Raw genomic sequence first — 15,620 nt, forward strand, 5'->3', positions numbered from 1 at the left:
GAAGCAGGAAGGCGCCAATAAGGCCTTCGGCTGCATCGGCGGGGGCGGAGCTAAAGTGTCAGCCCCACCCCTCTCTGTGACTCTACGTTTAGGCTTTGCGCGTTTTAATGCGATGGTGTCCCCCCGGGATCAAATTTCAGCGTCACAGCTGGGGACTGGCTTCGCGGTCCTTGAGGGGAGAGCATGAGCAGGTGGTATGTGGTAGGTGGGGGTGGAAGGGGGTCTGGAGCCCGGCGGGCGCAGGATTCTCGCTCTGGGGGGCGGGGCTCAGGCTAATGACCCCGCCCCCTGCCTACCAAGAATTCTCCCGGCGACAGCGGGAGAAACAGCTGATGTGGGAGGGGAAGGGGGAAGGTCAAGGGGGAAGGGAGGGGGGCTTTACTGGGGACCCACCTGCAGTTGGCACTCAGAAATGCATCTTCTCTTTTCCCTTTCAAGCCTCCCAGGGCTCCTTTGGTGCCGTTTCCCAGGTTCTCAGTGTGACGTTCGAGGACAGTTTCCCACTACTGTGTGTCAGGCGCTGGCACAGATTAATTTACTTAATCACAACAACCCAGTAAGGTGATTAGTATGGCATCCCATTTTTATAGTCGGGGACACTGAGACATGTTGAGGTTCGGTAACACTCCAACATCACACAGCCGAGAAGGGGCAGAGCTAGGATTCGAACCCAGGCTACCCAGCTGGAGAGTCCCCTGGCTTAATCATCGTGCTGTGCTGCCTCTGAAAGTGCGGGCCTCCTGAGACAGTGATTCTGGAAGGGGTAGCCCAGAACATTTCAGGCAGAAGAAAAGCTCCTATATCCTAAAACGGGTGTGAAGTGAGCGCTTAGGATGGTTCCCAGCACTCAGTGAGGTGCTCAGAAAATATGAGCTTAAAAAAAGGATTAAGGATTTTTTACAGAGGAAATGTTGAGTAGAGTTTTGAAGGGTGTATAGCCGACTTCCTGGAGGACTGGGCCAGAGGAAGGACTCCAGACAGCCCAGCAAGGGCAGAAGAGAAAGCCCTAGAGTGTGGGCTTTCTGGCTGAGTGTGACTCAGGACAAAATGCTCTTCACCTGGAAGTTTTTCCAGACAGACCTGCCCCAGGTCTCCATCCGGGCCAGCCCTGACAACACTGGAATGTTGAACAATGGGTATGAATGTGAGACCCAGAGCTGAATTTTTCTCCCATTCCCAGCCTCACCTAGCACAGGCCTTCGGCCCCAATTGTGCCAACATTTACTGAATAGATATGCCCTGTCTCTCCTGCTCATACTCCATGGCTCCCACTTTCCTTGGGAGCCAGATCTAAACTCCCCTGCTTGGCTTTCAATGCCTTGCTTGAGCTGCCCTGCTAACCTCCTCCTGCTTCCTCTTGGACCCTATCTTCAGCCATCCTGAATTTACAAGCACAGAGCATGTGGTTCCACACCTCCAAGCTTTTGTCCATGCTGTTTCCTGCCAGGAATGCCCTTCTATTAGTGCCCAATGTTAAGATCCTTTTTTGCTTTTAGGCTCTTCTGAGGCTTCACTCTCTCCTGTGGGGGTCTTCTGGATGCTTCTCACTACCCAGCCCAATGCCTGGGGCTGGGATCATCTTTCATCCAGGTTCTGCTCCTGCCATAACTGGGAGGCCCTGTGTTCAGGGCTGAGGCCTCTCTGGGGTATTAGGGAAGGTATGGGCGTCTCAGGACATGGGGGCTGGTCTCAGTGCAGCCCCCTGTTCCCCCTTGTTGAAGCGACCTGGCTGGCCTACCCCAGGACCCTGACTACTCTGTGCCCTGCTACTGCTCATCTCCCTTGCCCTCCAACGGGTGTTTGCCTGCTAACGGGAAGTGTGACAAGTACTGGGGTTTGTTGCGGGCCTTCCCTGGGGCTGGGGAGCTGGGAGGGCTGGAGTGCTCTGGGTTGGTCCTCAGAAAGCCCTCACCCCTTCATCCCCCCAACCCCCCATTCCCCCGCCCCCTGTTCAGGTTCTTCCTCAGACAAGACCTTGGATTATACGATTCACTGGTCCAGGGCCCCAGAGCCAGAGATCGTGGGGCCAGCTGCTTCTGAGAACACAGTGCCGAGTATAGACTGGAGGCTAGAGAGGGACTTGGAGCCTCAGTCATATGGGTCTTCCATCTTCCCGAACCCAGACTCAGAGGAGCAGTGTAATGACCAGGACCTTCTGAAGAGGCATCACAACACTGCTAAGGTCACCCCCCACCCGGGAAACCCACACCACAACTGCTGTGGGGCTTAGGGAGGGGACCTTGGAGGGGGTCTTTCTAACGAACCTTCACATTGTGTGACTTCAGCACCCAGAACAGCACCCAACGCTCAGCCAACCCACACTAAAAATGTCTTAAATGAATGGATGAAGGGATGAATGGAGAGGATGTGTGATTGTGTTTCTTTCTTTCTTTTTTTTAAAGATTATTTATTTATTTATTTATTTGACAGAGAGAGACACAGTGAGAGAGGGAACCCAAGCAGGGGGTGTGGGAGAGGGAGAAGCAGGCTCCCCGCTGAGCAGGGGGCCCGATGCGGGGCTCGATCCCAGGACCCTGGGATCATGACCCGAGCCGAATGACCTGAGCTGAAGGCAGACACTTAACAACTGAGCCACCAGGCGCCCCTGTGATTGTGTTTCCTAGTTTCTGGGTCTGACGGCCTGTGTGTCTGTGGTTGTGGCTGTGTGTCTGAGTTGGGTGTGAGTGGACACCCTGAAGGTCTTAACCACCTGGCGTGTGCGGCTGTGTCTGAACTTGTATGGTTGTAGTTGTGTTTGAAAGATCGTGTGCGGTTGTGCTTCGGGGCTGTTGGTGCTCCCTGGAGACATTGTCTATGTCGTTTGCCCTTAAGGAGGAGGGCCATTACCTGAGCCCTGGCCAGAGACAGGGCTCTGCAGGGGTGCTGTCGGGGACAGGGGACAAACCACACAAGTATGCCTCTGACCATACGTGGGCTGGTGGGGGAAGGGTGCACACACACATGGAGGCAGGTTTGCCCAGCACTCAGCTGACCCAACTCATACCCAACCCCCACACAATGGGTTGGGGTGTGCAAGGAGAAGCACAGGGATGAATTTCTACTACCCTCATGTCCCCCTTTCCTAGAAGCCCTTGGAGACCAACTCTTCCAAAGTCGAAGGTGAGAACCCTCCCTCCCGACAAGACTGTGTGCGGAAGACCTGCCAGTTCTTACCTCCACCCTCTGCCCTAGCCTGGGAGGAACCACACCACTGCTGCCCACTTAGCCCTGCCCCAGCCTCGGCTGAGTCTTGCGCCTGACCTTGTCCCCCACTCCTGCCTCTACGTCAGCCTCAACAGACCCCAGCTCTTTACTTGACCCCCTGCCCCTCGCCCTCCCCTGAGCTTCTGCTGACCTCTGACCTGAACTTGCCCCTGCCCCCACTCCTCCTAGCCTCATCTGACCCTTAACTCTGCTCATAGTTAAGTCCACCATGATGATTCCTGACTCCCAGAAGCTCCTGCGCTGCGAACTGGAGTCACTCAAGAGCCAGCTACAGGCCCAGACCAAGGTAAGGCTCCTCTGCCCTGTCCTCGGAGACCTCTGGCCCTGTTCCCCTGCTCCCTGCTCCTGACCTCTTCCCCTCAGGCTTTCGAGTTCCTAAACCACTCAGTGACCATGTTGGAGAAGGAGAGCTGCCTGCAGCAAATCAAGATCCAACAGCTTGAAGGTGAGGACTGGCCAAGGGTCAAAGTCAGGCTGGAGGCTGGTCCTGTTGGGGTCAGCTGGGTTAGCCCAAGGTGAAAGAAGTTGGGTGACTCTAGGGTCAGGGTCAGGGCCTGGCTAGGGTTGGGGCCAGCCGGGTTCAAAGCTGGGTTCAGGTGTGGTTGGTGCTCAGTCACGATCCCATCTAATCTGCAGAGGTTCTGAGTCCTATGAGCCGCCAGACGGAGAAGGAGGGACACAAGTGGGGCATGGAGCAGGGACGGCAGGAGCTGTATGGGGCCCTAGCGGAAGGCCTGCTGGGACTACAGAAGACCCTGAGTGACAGCGAGGAGGTGCAGAGGGCCCGCACCACTCGCTGCCTGCAGCTGCTGGCCCAGGAGATCCGGGACAGGTGGGCATCACCAGGAGGGCAGCCTGGAAGCTGGGGGAGGGAAGGGAGGCCAGGGAGCAGGAGCCAGAGGTGGGATGTGGGATGAGGCAAATGGGAGAGGCCTGGGTAAGGGGACCTGGGGGCCCTGGAAGGTTTGAGGGACAAGATGGGGGGAGAGGAGGCAGTGAGAAAGTGTGGGAAGCTGGGAGGCCAGAAGGCAGGAGGAAGGAGGAGGAAGACAGGAAGCTGGAGATGGGTTGGGGAGGGAGGCCAGGAGATCAGGAAACTGGACACGATATGGGAAGCTGGAGGGAGGAGAGATTGAGGGTGGCAGAGGCTGGGGAGTATGGGAGGTCAGAGGGGCAGAAGGTGGGGAGACGGAGGCCAGGCAATGAGAGGCTGAGAGAATGGGAGGCTGGAGGTCAGGAGGTGGGGACAAGGGGCTGGGGGATTGGAGGTGGGGGAGTAGAGGTAGGAGGGGCAAGGTGGGCAGGGAGGTCGGGGGAGGGGACAGATGGGGGGGGGGGGGATGGGAACATGAGAGTTGGAGGAGGCTTGAGGAGGCAGGTGGGCAAATGGGAGGCCAGAAAGCCAGGAAACAGGAGGCCAAAGGCTGAGCCAGGAATGCAGGTCTAGGCTGCATTGTCCCCTCAGCAAGAAGTTCCTGTGGGAGGAGCTGGAGCTGGTGCGGGAGGAGGTGACCTTCATCTATCAGAAGCTCCGTGAGTGCCTGGAGCCCACGGCCAGGAGGGGGGGGGTCCTTCTGCAGCTCTGGCCCCCCTGAGTCCCCTCCCCCCACAGAGGCTCAGGAGGACGAGATCACAGAGAACCTGGTGAACATCCAGAAGATGCAGAAGACACAGGTGAAGTGCCGCAAGGTGAGCATAGAGGGTGGGACCCTGTGTGAGACCTGGGGACATGGGAATCTCCGCTGGCCTCCACCGTCATACTGGAGCCAGAAGGACTGGATTCAAATCTCAGCTCTGCCACTTAACTGCTGTGTGACTGTGGTCTGGTCAGTTCACCTCTCTGGGCCTCAGTGTCCTCATCCGTATAATGGGTATGATGGTGTCCCTACCTGAAGGAGCAGCCGCATGAACTGCATGCTAAACACTTTGAGGGCAGCCTGACATATCATCAGTGCTAAATCAGGGTCACTTTTCACCATTACTGTTATTACCACTGTTGTCTCACACACACTTCCCACCCCCTGGCCTCAGGTCCTGACCAAGATGAAGCAGCAGGGGTGTGAGACATCCAACTGGCCGGAGACTGAGGAGATGCCACCAGGAGGCAGAGGCTCCTGGAGGGATGACCTCCAAAAGGAGCTGAGTGACATATGGTGATGCCCTGCTCCCACTCTAACCTCTGACTCCTGACTTTCATCTGCCTTGCCCTCCCACCAGTCAGTTCAAGCAGCGACTACCAGAACCTGGAACCCACCTGAGTCCAGGCCTCCCTCTCCTCCCAGGATGCACCTCTACCCCTGGCCCCTGGTCCCCACCGTGGCCCCCCTGCCCCAGCCCTGAGCAATCAGGAGCCTCCCAGCGCCCCCAGCCCCCCATCTCCCCACAGGTCTGCTGTGCACTTGCTGCAGAACTCCTTTGATGGCTTCACCATGTCCTCAGGGGGCCTCTCCAGGGCCTCGAACCTCAGGGGTAAGGGGGGATGAGGTGCACTCTGGGGTGTGTGGGAGGGGTCATTCTCCGGTTTCACACGTGGAGGTCATGTTCAGAGGCCATATTTGGGGGGGGTCACATCTTTTGGGGCTTCTTCTAGGGTCCCACTAAGGATTTCCATCCTGGGGTCACTCAGCGTCCCTGGGATCTTTTTAAAGGATCCGTGGGGTAAAATTCAAGGGTCACTGAGGTCATACTTTGGTATCACGTTGGGTCACATTTAAGTAACAAAAGGGACACTGGCCCTTGATCACAGTGCCACTCAAGGGTCACATTCAAGGTTTGTGGGTGAAAGGCCAGAATTGCACCTGTCGCTCCCGCAGGCTACAAGGGGCACCAGGGCCTGAGACCTCTGCTCCTCTCCTGGGACTCGGACTCAGAATCAGACCAGGATCCTTCCCAGCCACCATTCAGCAAGAGCCGCTCCTTCCCATCCAGTACGGAAGCTCCCCTGCTCTACCCCACCCTTCCTCTCCTGGCCTGCCCTCCAGTGCCACAGTATGGACCCTTGCAGCTCCCAACCTGGGCATCTGCTCCCTGATTTTCGGCCCTGAGGTCCTCTGGACTAAGCTTGGCCCTGACCGCCCTGACCCACTCTCTCTCCACAGCCTGAGCAGCTGGGACTGCTCTCCCTGAAGACCCCTCCAGAGAGAAAATAAACTAGCCAAGACTCTCTTCCACCTGTGGACTGTTGCTCCTGCTGCTTCCTGTGCCTGAGAATGACCACGCCCACAGCCAGTTTACTTTCCGGTGTTGGGGAGGGCGCGGGGACCTCAGAGGCTGTTAGGATCAGGGGACATTGTGAGGCCAAATGTAATATATACCAAGGTCAGTCTGTCCAGATATGAGTATCCAGACAGGCTCTTTCACACCAGCCACCAGAGCTCCTTTCTGGGGGGCCCTGGCGCTCTAGTCTACTGCCCCAAAGGAGAAACTGAGGCACAGGGAGGGAGGGTCGAGGTCCAGGGTCACGCTCGCACCTTGCCCTCCTCTTCCTCTCAGCGCCCCCACCGCCTAGTTCTCCCTCAACCTGCATCCTTCATTCCCTCCCACATTTGTCTTAACCCTCTCCGGCCCCCAAGAGCAACGGAGGCCCCGCCCCGGACCATGCTAATGAGACGCCGTGAGTCCCCGCCCCACGGGCTTATGCAAATAAAGCATCCGGAGGCCCCGCCCCTCGCCCCTTCGCTGAGTCTGCGCGGCGCTGCCAGGCCGACAGCGTCTCCCATCTCTGTGTCCGCCCGCGGGGCCTGCCGTCCCGTTCGTTCGTCCTGCCGCCCTGGTGACGTCTAAGCGGAGCGGGGGCTCAGACTGTGACAGCCTCGACCCGGTGAGGGAGAGGGGCTTGGGGCGCTCCCGGCACCCCTTCTCGCGGGCTACCGACCCTCGGTCTGTCTGTCCGGCCAGGGTTCAGCTCCTGAGGGTCGGGTCCCCTGTGGGTCCGGCGCAGGGAGGGGGCAGGGGAGGCAGTGAGCTGGGGCTTGAGAACCGGGCTCCGGGAGGGGAGCGTGGAGAGGGGACCCCGGGCCGGAGAAGCCAAGCGGCAGGTGGTGAGGGTGACTGTGATTGTGCGGTTGTCTTTTTGTGTCAGTGTGTGGTTGTATAACTGTAATTGTGTGGCTTTGGGGATGCCTGTGTGGTCTGTGTGGTGTATGTGTGACTCTCCTGTGGCTGTCATTGTGTAGCTGTCATCACGGGTGTCACTCTGAGGGTGTGTGTGGCTGTGTTGTTGTGACTGCTATCCCTGACTGTGTGGGGCCGGCTCCGTGTCTGCATGGTTGTGTGCCCATGACTGCCATTGTGTGTTCCTTCTGATGGTGTGGGGGGGCCCATTTTTATGTCTCAGTGTGTGGCTGTGATCATGCGCCTTTCTTGTGTGGCTCGGTGTGCAAATCCGTGTCATGGTCCACGTATGTGCCCTTGCGTGGCCATGTGGCTGAGCTTGTGGATGACATCGTCTTTCCTATGAGTGTCAGTGTGGATGAGACAGAGACTGTTAATGTATGTGGCTGTCACTGAGTGCCTGGTAATTGGGGGCGTGACGCCGTGACCGGTTTATGACCCCCAGGGTGTGTGGTGACTCTTTTTGATGAAACTCTCAGTGTGTTGGCAGCCCTGAGGCTATGTCCCTGATGCTGGTGGGGTGAGTGCTTGTGTGGGGCTGTGTGCCGGGCTGTGAAGTGGATGAAGGACCTCCTCTTGTGTCCCTATGACTGTGTGTGTGTGGGGGGAGTTGTTTGATCTGTGTGGGTGTCTGTGACAGGCCATGTGCACACTGTGCCATGTGTGTGAGTGTACAGTTGTGTGTAGTGGGTGCTGGGCACCTGTCTGAATGAGCAGGCCTGTCTTGTTCACCACAAGCAAAGTGCCTAGAACCCAGCAGGCCCTGGATCCTTGTTGGTGGAATGGACAAATGCTATCCCGTGTGTGTGTGTGTGTGTGTGTGTGTGTGTGTGGTGTTTGGGCTGGAGGCTGCGGCTGAGTTGTGTACTCTAGGGATGCCAGCATGTGTGATTGTGTCTCTGGAAGGGTGAGGGGCCGTGGCCACATGGGCATCTGAGATCTCTGGTGACCCTCACCCCACATGTCACACTGCAGAGCAAGCTGCGTGGATGGGGCACTGGACCCAGAGTGCCTACCCTCACCTTCCTGGGCCTCAGTTTCCACATCTGTGCAATGGGGTTGACCATCCCTGCCCTGCTGGCCGCCAGGAGCGGCTGTGAGTCTGTGGGTGTGGCGGAGGCCTGTGGGAAGCCATAGGGCCCTTTCACAGGTGAGGTCAGCCTGGGAGAATGGGTCGAGCAGATGTGGCTCTGTTGGCCCCTCAGTGCTGGGGACTGAGGTTAGATTGGGGGGAGAGGGGGCTTGTTGGGAGAAGATAATCCCCTCACGACACAGAGAGGCAGACAGGCTGGGATGAGGGGGAGAAGGGGAGGCAGCTGGGCTAGAAGGAGGGCCTGGCCATCAGCCCGAGAACCAGTCAGGCGCAGCCCATGGGGACAGGAGAGAGAGGCCCCTGTGGGCCATGGGGGAAGGGACTCAGAGGAGGAACCTGGTGGGGGTGGGGGACACAGAGCATGGGGTCCCTTATAAAGCACATGGGGAAAGAGAATGGGGTCTCCTAAAAACCAGTGGGGGTGAGGACCCTTCTCTGTGAGGGAGGGGTCCCATTAAACTGGAGAAGTCTCTTCCAAGGGCTATGGGGAGGTGACCTGTATGGTAAGGAGGAGAGACCCTCCTAAAAGGCTTGGGGTCCGAATCTCCTGTGTGGGCTGTCGGGGGAGAAGACCACTATAGAATCTCTGGGATCCCTGGCAGAGAATGAGCTGGACTGGTTGTGTCAGGGGAGGCCGCCAATGGGCAGGATCCTGGATATTCAGAGTCATGGCCAGAAGGCTCAGTGGGTGGAGCCAGGGCTCCTTCGTAGTAGTTCTGGGGTCTGGGGAATGGGGGGGGGGTCATTGTGTGGCCAGAGACTCTACTCAGGCAGGTGACCAGAGCCTCCCCCTAGGCCCTGCCCTGGCCGTCCCATTCCCTCCCCACCTCCACAGGCCCGGTCTTCACCATGGCAGGAGGGAGACCCCAGTCGAAGAGGAGTTTCTCCATCATTCCCTGCTTTGTCTTCGTGGAGGTGAGGAACCCAGTAACTCTCACCGCCCCCTCCAGCCCACCCCCCCCAGATTCGCTCCCAGACCCTCAGCGGGGAGGAGGGGTGTTCAAAAGTGACACTCCCAGAGTTCCAGGCGCGCCCTTACCACAGAACTCCAGGTTCCTCACATACCCTCTTGAACTTCAGTTTCCTTGGCTGTCCAATAGGCGTAATCAGAGCCCCTTTCTCCTGGGGCGGTTACGGAGGTAAAATGTGTTAATTCACGGAGGAGGTTCAGTATGATGGCCTGCCCCCAGTAAGAGTTGTACTTCTGGGAGCTGCTAGAACGTCTACTAGCAGTTTTATCTTTTCCCCTCTTGGTCTATGTCCGCAGCCCCCGCTGACCCCTCTCTCTGGTCTGAGGCCTGGCCCAGTCCTCACTCGCTCTCCCTCATCCTGTCTCCTCTCTCCTCTCCATTTGGCTAGTCCCTTCTCTTTCTCTTCTCCTCCTCTCCCTTCCCCTCCCCTCCCCTCCTGTCTTCTCTTTCTGTTTCTGTCTCTTTGTGTCTCCCAGGCCCCGACCATTCCCAGCTTCTCTCTGTCTCTCCTACCCTTTGTATCTCCCTCAGGCTTGATCTGTCTGTCTCGCCTCCCCATCTCGGTCTCTCTCCATCTCTGTGTCTCTCGCCATGGCCCCAGCTTGGACCTGACCCTGTCTCTTCTCTCTCTGTCTCCCTGCCATGACTGGGTGGCAGTCAGTGCTTCTGGGCATCGTGGTCCTGCTTGCTTACCGCCTGGAGTTCACGGACACCTTCCCCGTACACACCCAGGGTTTCTTCTGCTATGACAGTACCTATGCCAAGCCTTACCCAGGGCCTGAGGCTGCCAGCCGAGTGCCTCCTGCACTGATCTATGCCCTGGTCACTGCTGGGCCCACCCTCACGGTGAGACTGGGGGTAGCCTTGGTCAGACCCAGGCGGCAGGAGGGCCAGGTGGAGGTGGGTGGAGGGTTGGATTTGAAGGCCAGGAAGACCCTGCCTTGATCTTGCCCACAGATCCTGCTGGGGGAGCTGGCGCGTGCCTTTTTCCCCGCGCCACCCTCAGCCATCCCCATCATCGGGGAGAGCACCATCGTGTCTGGGGCCTGCTGCCGCTTCAGCCCCCCACTGCGGAGGCTGGTCCGCTTCCTGGGTGAGTGATGTGGCCAGGGGGTCAGCTATGCAAAGGAGATCCGGGCCAGATTCAGCCATAATAATTTTTATGGGGAAGAGAGCCTAGAACTGCCATGATGGTGCCTCATGAGGCGAAGAGGGATGTGGCTAAGGCCAGGCACAACAGAGGTTCTAGGCACAATGGTGGGGCCTAAGCCAACCATGGTGGCAACGGTCAGGGCCCCAGATTGCTACAAGGAGAGTCTCAATGCAGAAAAGGGGGACACAGGCCCAGGCCAAACACCAGTCCACCCCCCACCCCACCCCAAGCAGGAAGATGTGACCCCACTGCGTGGTTCCAGCCACAGTCGGTGGCCGTGGTGTAGAAGGGCAGAGCTCATCCAAAATGGTGGTCCCTATGACAGAGGGCTGGAGAGATCTAGCTCTGGCTGATTGTTGAGCCAGGAAAAAAAATGATCAACTCAGTCACAGTGAGTCCAGGGCAGGTCTAAAGCGGCCCAGAAATGCCATCAAGATGGTCCTAGGAGGTTCCCGGCATGGGCCCAATCCTGATGTCATGCTGTTGAGGTGTCCTAGCCCAACTATTTTGGGGTTCCAGGGGAGGACCCGCTCCTGACATGGTAGTAATCCAAGGGGGACAGAAGCAAGAGGCTCAGAGTATCCTCATGGTGGTGCCAAGGGGAGAGAACCTTGGCCCAGCGATAATGGGATATGGCTTTAGGGGGATTCCCAGCTGTGCTTTAGTGATGGTCACAGGAACAAGGCGCCCAGATTGAGCCACAGGGGCTCACAGGAGGAGGGCCCCTGGGGTATCAGGGCCCAGCATGAACTCCCTCTCCCACCCCACCCCCAGGGGTCTACTCCTTCGGCCTCTTCACCACCACCATCTTCGCTAATGCGGGGCAGGTGGTGACTGGCAACCCTACGCCGCACTTCCTGTCCGTGTGCCGCCCCAACTACACGGCCCTGGGCTGCCCACCGCCTTCGCCCGACAGGCCAGGACCCGACCGCTTCGTCACCGACCAGGGTGCCTGTGCCGGCAGCCCCAGCCTGGTGGCCGCTGCGCGCCGTGCCTTCCCCTGCAAGGATGCTGCCCTATGCGCCTATGCAGTCACCTACACAGCGGTGAGCCCCAGAATAGAGGCACAAAGATGGGGGGCGGCCAGTGGGCAAGGAGGCCACTCTGGACTGGAACCTCTGATTCCTTCCCAGGGTAAACTCACACCCCGGTGCTGTGACACTGTCTCTAGGGTGGCCCCACTCCTCGGCCGGCCGGCCAGAGTTTATTGCGGTGCTCTTGACTGCCTCTTTTGGGTCTGGCCACGCCCCCTGGCCCAGGAATGCCACACCCAAAGGGGGTTGTTGGCTCCGCCCCGTGGGACCAAAACACTGTTCCTGGAGCACTGCACTCCATTCCCTGGAGCCTAGCCATGTCCCCATGATGCTATAGGTCCCTAAATATTGGCTGGGAGACTGGGTGGGTGGGCTTTCAACTCGCTTCCCCTGGACCCCTCCCTTTGTCCTTGCCCTTTCTTGATCTGGCCACGCCCCCGACTTGACCCACTGGGACTTCCTGTGTCCCTAGCTTTTCCTTGGTTCCCACCTCCTGTTGCTCTGACTCCTTCCTTTATCTAGCGTCCAGGACTAGTTTCTACTCTTGTCAGTGGATCCCTGGAGTCTGGGGATTCCACACCTGGACTTCCCGACCTGCCCCCTTGGGCCTTGACTCCACCCTCTGGTTCTGAAGCTGTGCGTAACCTAGCAAGGATCTTTCCCAATCTGTGACTGGTCCTGGGGAGACCTGGGCCCCAGATTCCGTCCACTGCTCTTTGGTGCCCTGGCCACGCCCCCATCCCTGCAAGGGCCCGCTGGGAGTTCGCGACTCCATCTCCGAACTCCTGTCCCCCTCGCTCTGTTGCCTGGAGCCTCCGGCCCCAGTGCCATTCCTCGGGATTCTGGCCACGCCCTCTGGCCGGGAAGGCAGTATCCACTTGGGTTCGGCAACTGCGCTGCCATGCGTCCCCTGACTGGTCTGGCTCCCACAGATGTACGTGACTCTCGTGTTCCGCGTGAAGGGCTCCCGTCTGGTCAAACCGTCGCTCTGCCTGGCCCTGCTGTGCCCCGCTTTCCTGGTGGGCGTGGTCCGCGTGGCCGAGTACCGCAACCACTGGTCCGACGTGCTGGCGGGTTTCCTGACGGGCGCTGCCATCGCAACTTTTCTGGTGAGCCACCTTGCCATCCATTCCAGTGTGGGAGACCCTCTATCAGCTCTCTGACCCAAGAAGCCGGACCACACGATACTGAAGGGTGTGGACTCTGTGTGACCTTGGGCAAGTCCCTTACCCTGCCTGGATGTTCTCCTCTGTGAAATGGGATGACAGAACCAGGAGCAGGGTAAGTAGAGTGAGGTCCTTGCTCTGAGTGCAGAATTTAAAGGGCCACCAAGACACCCAGTAATCAAGATAAGTAATGTTTTAATGAGATATCTTTAAAAACCAAAATTAATGCAAAAACAGGTGATGTCTAAAATAGCAAAAACTTAAAAGACAGGATCAGATCCTGCCTTTGCACCACTCGGCTTTACTGGCCTCACCCTAGTCATGGCGCTGTGGAATAAATAATAATAGTACCTCCCTCTAAGTAAGGTGGAAAGAATGGTGCCTGGCACATAAATGTACTGGAAAAATGTTAACTGAATACCTGAGCCTCAGTTTCCTTATCTGAAAAATGGGGATGGTATTTATGCCCTTTCTACATTATTGGCTTCAGGCCTCAACATGCCCCTCTCACTCTGTCCCAGGTCACCTGTGTTGTACACAACTTCCAGAGCCGGCGGCCCTCTGGCCGAAGGCTCTCTCCCTGGGAGGACCTGGGCCAAGCCCCCACCATGGACAGCCCCCTCGAAAAGTTAAGTGTGGCCCAGGTAAGGGGGGCCGGGGTCTGCTCCCGGCTGGAGAGGGTGGTGGGTGGAGGGCGACCAAGGAGGCAGGAAGTCAGGCAAGAGGTGGAGGTCTCCAGGCCATGGGGAGGTAGAGGGATTGCTCGTCTCTGTAGACCTAGGTCCTGGGGGACAGTCACACAAAATAGAAGGGTGTGTTATGGTTATGTTGGGCCCTTCTAGTTGTCTTTTCCACTGGCTCTCTGCCTGATGAGCCCCTCGTGGCTGTGGCCAGCGGGGCCCAGGGGGCCGCTAGCCCCTTCCTTCTGCCTCTTTGTCTCAGGAACCCGAAGCCTGCAGGCCGCATTCGACACCGGCACGGCTCACCCCATCCAGTGAGTGTCGAGGGAGTGGGGGGAAAACCGGGGGGACTTCCAGGTCACAGTCACTGCCACAGAGGTCTCGCCTATGCTCTCGTGGCCCCCTCCCAAGCTTTCTGATCCCCTGACCTCTGACCCTGACCCTCAGAGTCGCAGAACTGTGCCCGCCGTGGCCACCTGATCCCCAGCTGCGTGTCCTCCAGGGCTCCAGCCATGTGTTCGTCGCCCCGTGTGCCCCGTCCTCGATTGAGGTCTGAGCCGACGCCCCTGCCCCTGCCCCTGCCCCTGCCAGCACCAACCCCCAGCCAGGGCCCCTCACCCTCCTCCCCTGGGCCTGGGGGGCCGGGTGGGGGTGGCGGACGTGGTCGGAAGTTGCTGCTGCCCACGCCCCTGCTTCGGGACCTGTACACCCTTAGTGGACTCTATCCCTCCCCCTTCCACCGGGACAACTTCAGCCCTTACCTGTTTGCCAGCCGTGACCACCTGTTGTGAGGCCCCACCGCCCTCCCAGAATCTGCCAGGTCCCCGTTCCTTCCCTGCCACACGTGTGTGTGCGCGTGCCATGTGAGTGCCAAAGCCCTCTGTGCACAAACCAGCCCAGCCTAGGCATTAGAGGCTGGCTGGGAGGACATTTGGGGAGGCCTCCTACCTCTCTTGCCCTCTGGGATACCCAAGTGGGCATAACTGGGAGGTGGGCCCTTGCCCCTAGGATTGCTCTTTTAAGGGCCAAAACCTGACCCCATTGGCCATTGCTCAGCCAATGGGAGCCCCCGGTTCTAAAATTTCTACTTAAAAGGAGTTTACTCCAGCCATTGGGAGCCTCCCCTCACGTCTTTGACACCTCAGGCAGGAGGGTAACTCCAGTTAGTGTTCAGTGTCTGAACAACCAATAGAAGTCCTTGGTTTTCAGAATTTCTAGGATGGGTGGGTATGATTCCAGTCAATGGGGGACCGCCAATGTCTAAGGATGAGCAAGGGAGGAGAGGGAGATGGGGTCATCCCTTGTCATTGGGTCCTCTCTCAGATTCCGGAGAGTCCAGCTAGAGCATGGGGGGCAGGCTCCCCCATGGCGGGGTCCTTGGGGCACCCCTTCCTCTCTCAACCCCTCTGCCATGTGCAACCTCTGACTCAGTCCCTCCTAACTCCCAACTTATGCAGGGCTTGCCCCAGTTCAGAGGTTTTGGGGTTCAGGGTGCTGTGTCTCCCCTTGTCCATTCCCAGGTCACCCCAAACCCTCCTGTTTTTAGGGCTATGGGAAGGGACTTTCTTTTTGCCTTGGAATCTGCCCTTGTTCTTTCCACTGCCCCCCATCCCCGGCCCCAGCCTCCTGCAGATGTGCCATCATGGGGGGGCATGAGTGGAGCAGAGAGGGCTCCCCTGCCCCAGGCAGCCAAAGGCAGTGGGCAGAGGAGACACTGCCCCCCTTTCCTGCCCCCTCCTTATCTTTAATAAAGACCTGTTTGTAACAGAAGTTTGGCCACCTGCCTTCCTCCTCCCTCTGGTGTCGGGGTGTGGAAGAATTTAATCATTGGTATGTAGGTAAGGTGAGACTGGGAGTGCGTTTATTGTCACAGTGTATCTGAGAGTGATTATGGAAAAGCAGTGTGGGGTCATTGAGCCAGCAACTTGGATTTAAATCCTGGCTCAGCATTTCCTGGTTGCATGACCTCAGGAAAGTTAACCTCTCTGTTCTATTGTTTCTTCAGTCCCACAAGCTACATGTAAGGCACACAAACACATGGTGAGGGGCCTCACATGACTCCTCCAGACAGCTAGCCTGTTTCTGACTATGGCCAGGGTGCAGAAGACACAGGGAATAGGACGAGGGCTCTAGGAACCTCCATGCCAACCCCCTGGCTGCACTGATAGGTGCAAGGGTTCTGATT

General features: G+C 58.1%; 2 protein-coding genes across 15 annotated transcripts; both read left to right on the forward strand.

Moving 5' to 3' along the window:
• The first annotated feature begins 53 nt into the window (after window positions 1-53).
• Window positions 54-6,395, forward strand: CCDC159 (coiled-coil domain containing 159). 10 transcript variants are annotated; one of them, XM_073887625.1, is made up of 14 exons: window positions 57-201; window positions 1,497-1,590; window positions 1,722-1,834; window positions 1,956-2,182; window positions 3,087-3,120; window positions 3,423-3,511; window positions 3,589-3,670; window positions 3,862-4,057; window positions 4,691-4,758; window positions 4,838-4,914; window positions 5,257-5,378; window positions 5,612-5,694; window positions 6,039-6,152; window positions 6,324-6,395. In XM_073887625.1, exons 1-14 carry the CDS (start codon window positions 108-110, stop codon window positions 6,326-6,328), a joined length of 1,398 nt encoding a protein of 465 aa, XP_073743726.1. In that variant the 5' UTR covers window positions 57-107; the 3' UTR covers window positions 6,329-6,395. The 10 variants fall into 10 exon arrangements, with proteins under 10 accessions (XP_073743723.1, XP_073743728.1, XP_073743726.1 ...); XM_073887622.1 differs by lacking the exon at window positions 1,497-1,590 and adding an exon at window positions 439-561 and having other exon boundaries at window positions 54-194; window positions 6,039-6,395; XM_073887621.1 differs by having other exon boundaries at window positions 6,039-6,395.
• A 76-nt stretch (window positions 6,396-6,471) lies between these two features.
• On the forward strand, window positions 6,472-15,195 carry PLPPR2 (phospholipid phosphatase related 2). 5 transcript variants are annotated; one of them, XM_025863053.2, is made up of 10 exons: window positions 6,472-7,045; window positions 8,314-8,488; window positions 9,227-9,346; window positions 10,060-10,248; window positions 10,360-10,495; window positions 11,330-11,601; window positions 12,522-12,698; window positions 13,277-13,399; window positions 13,698-13,749; window positions 13,883-15,195. In XM_025863053.2, the coding sequence occupies exons 3-10, from the start codon at window positions 9,281-9,283 to the stop codon at window positions 14,224-14,226; spliced, it is 1,359 nt and encodes a 452-aa protein (XP_025718838.1). In that variant the 5' UTR covers window positions 6,472-7,045; window positions 8,314-8,488; window positions 9,227-9,280; the 3' UTR covers window positions 14,227-15,195. The 5 variants fall into 5 exon arrangements, with proteins under 5 accessions (XP_025718838.1, XP_073743732.1, XP_073743735.1 ...); XM_073887631.1 differs by having other exon boundaries at window positions 9,267-9,346; XM_073887634.1 differs by having other exon boundaries at window positions 13,277-13,383; window positions 13,883-14,048.
• The last annotated feature ends 425 nt before the right edge of the window (window positions 15,196-15,620 follow it).

Source organism: Callorhinus ursinus, unplaced genomic scaffold (assembly GCF_003265705.2).
Source record: "Callorhinus ursinus isolate GAN/ISIS: 27379988/994484 unplaced genomic scaffold, GSC_fseal_2.0 scaffold82, whole genome shotgun sequence".
Lineage (NCBI taxonomy): Eukaryota > Metazoa > Chordata > Mammalia > Carnivora > Otariidae > Callorhinus > Callorhinus ursinus.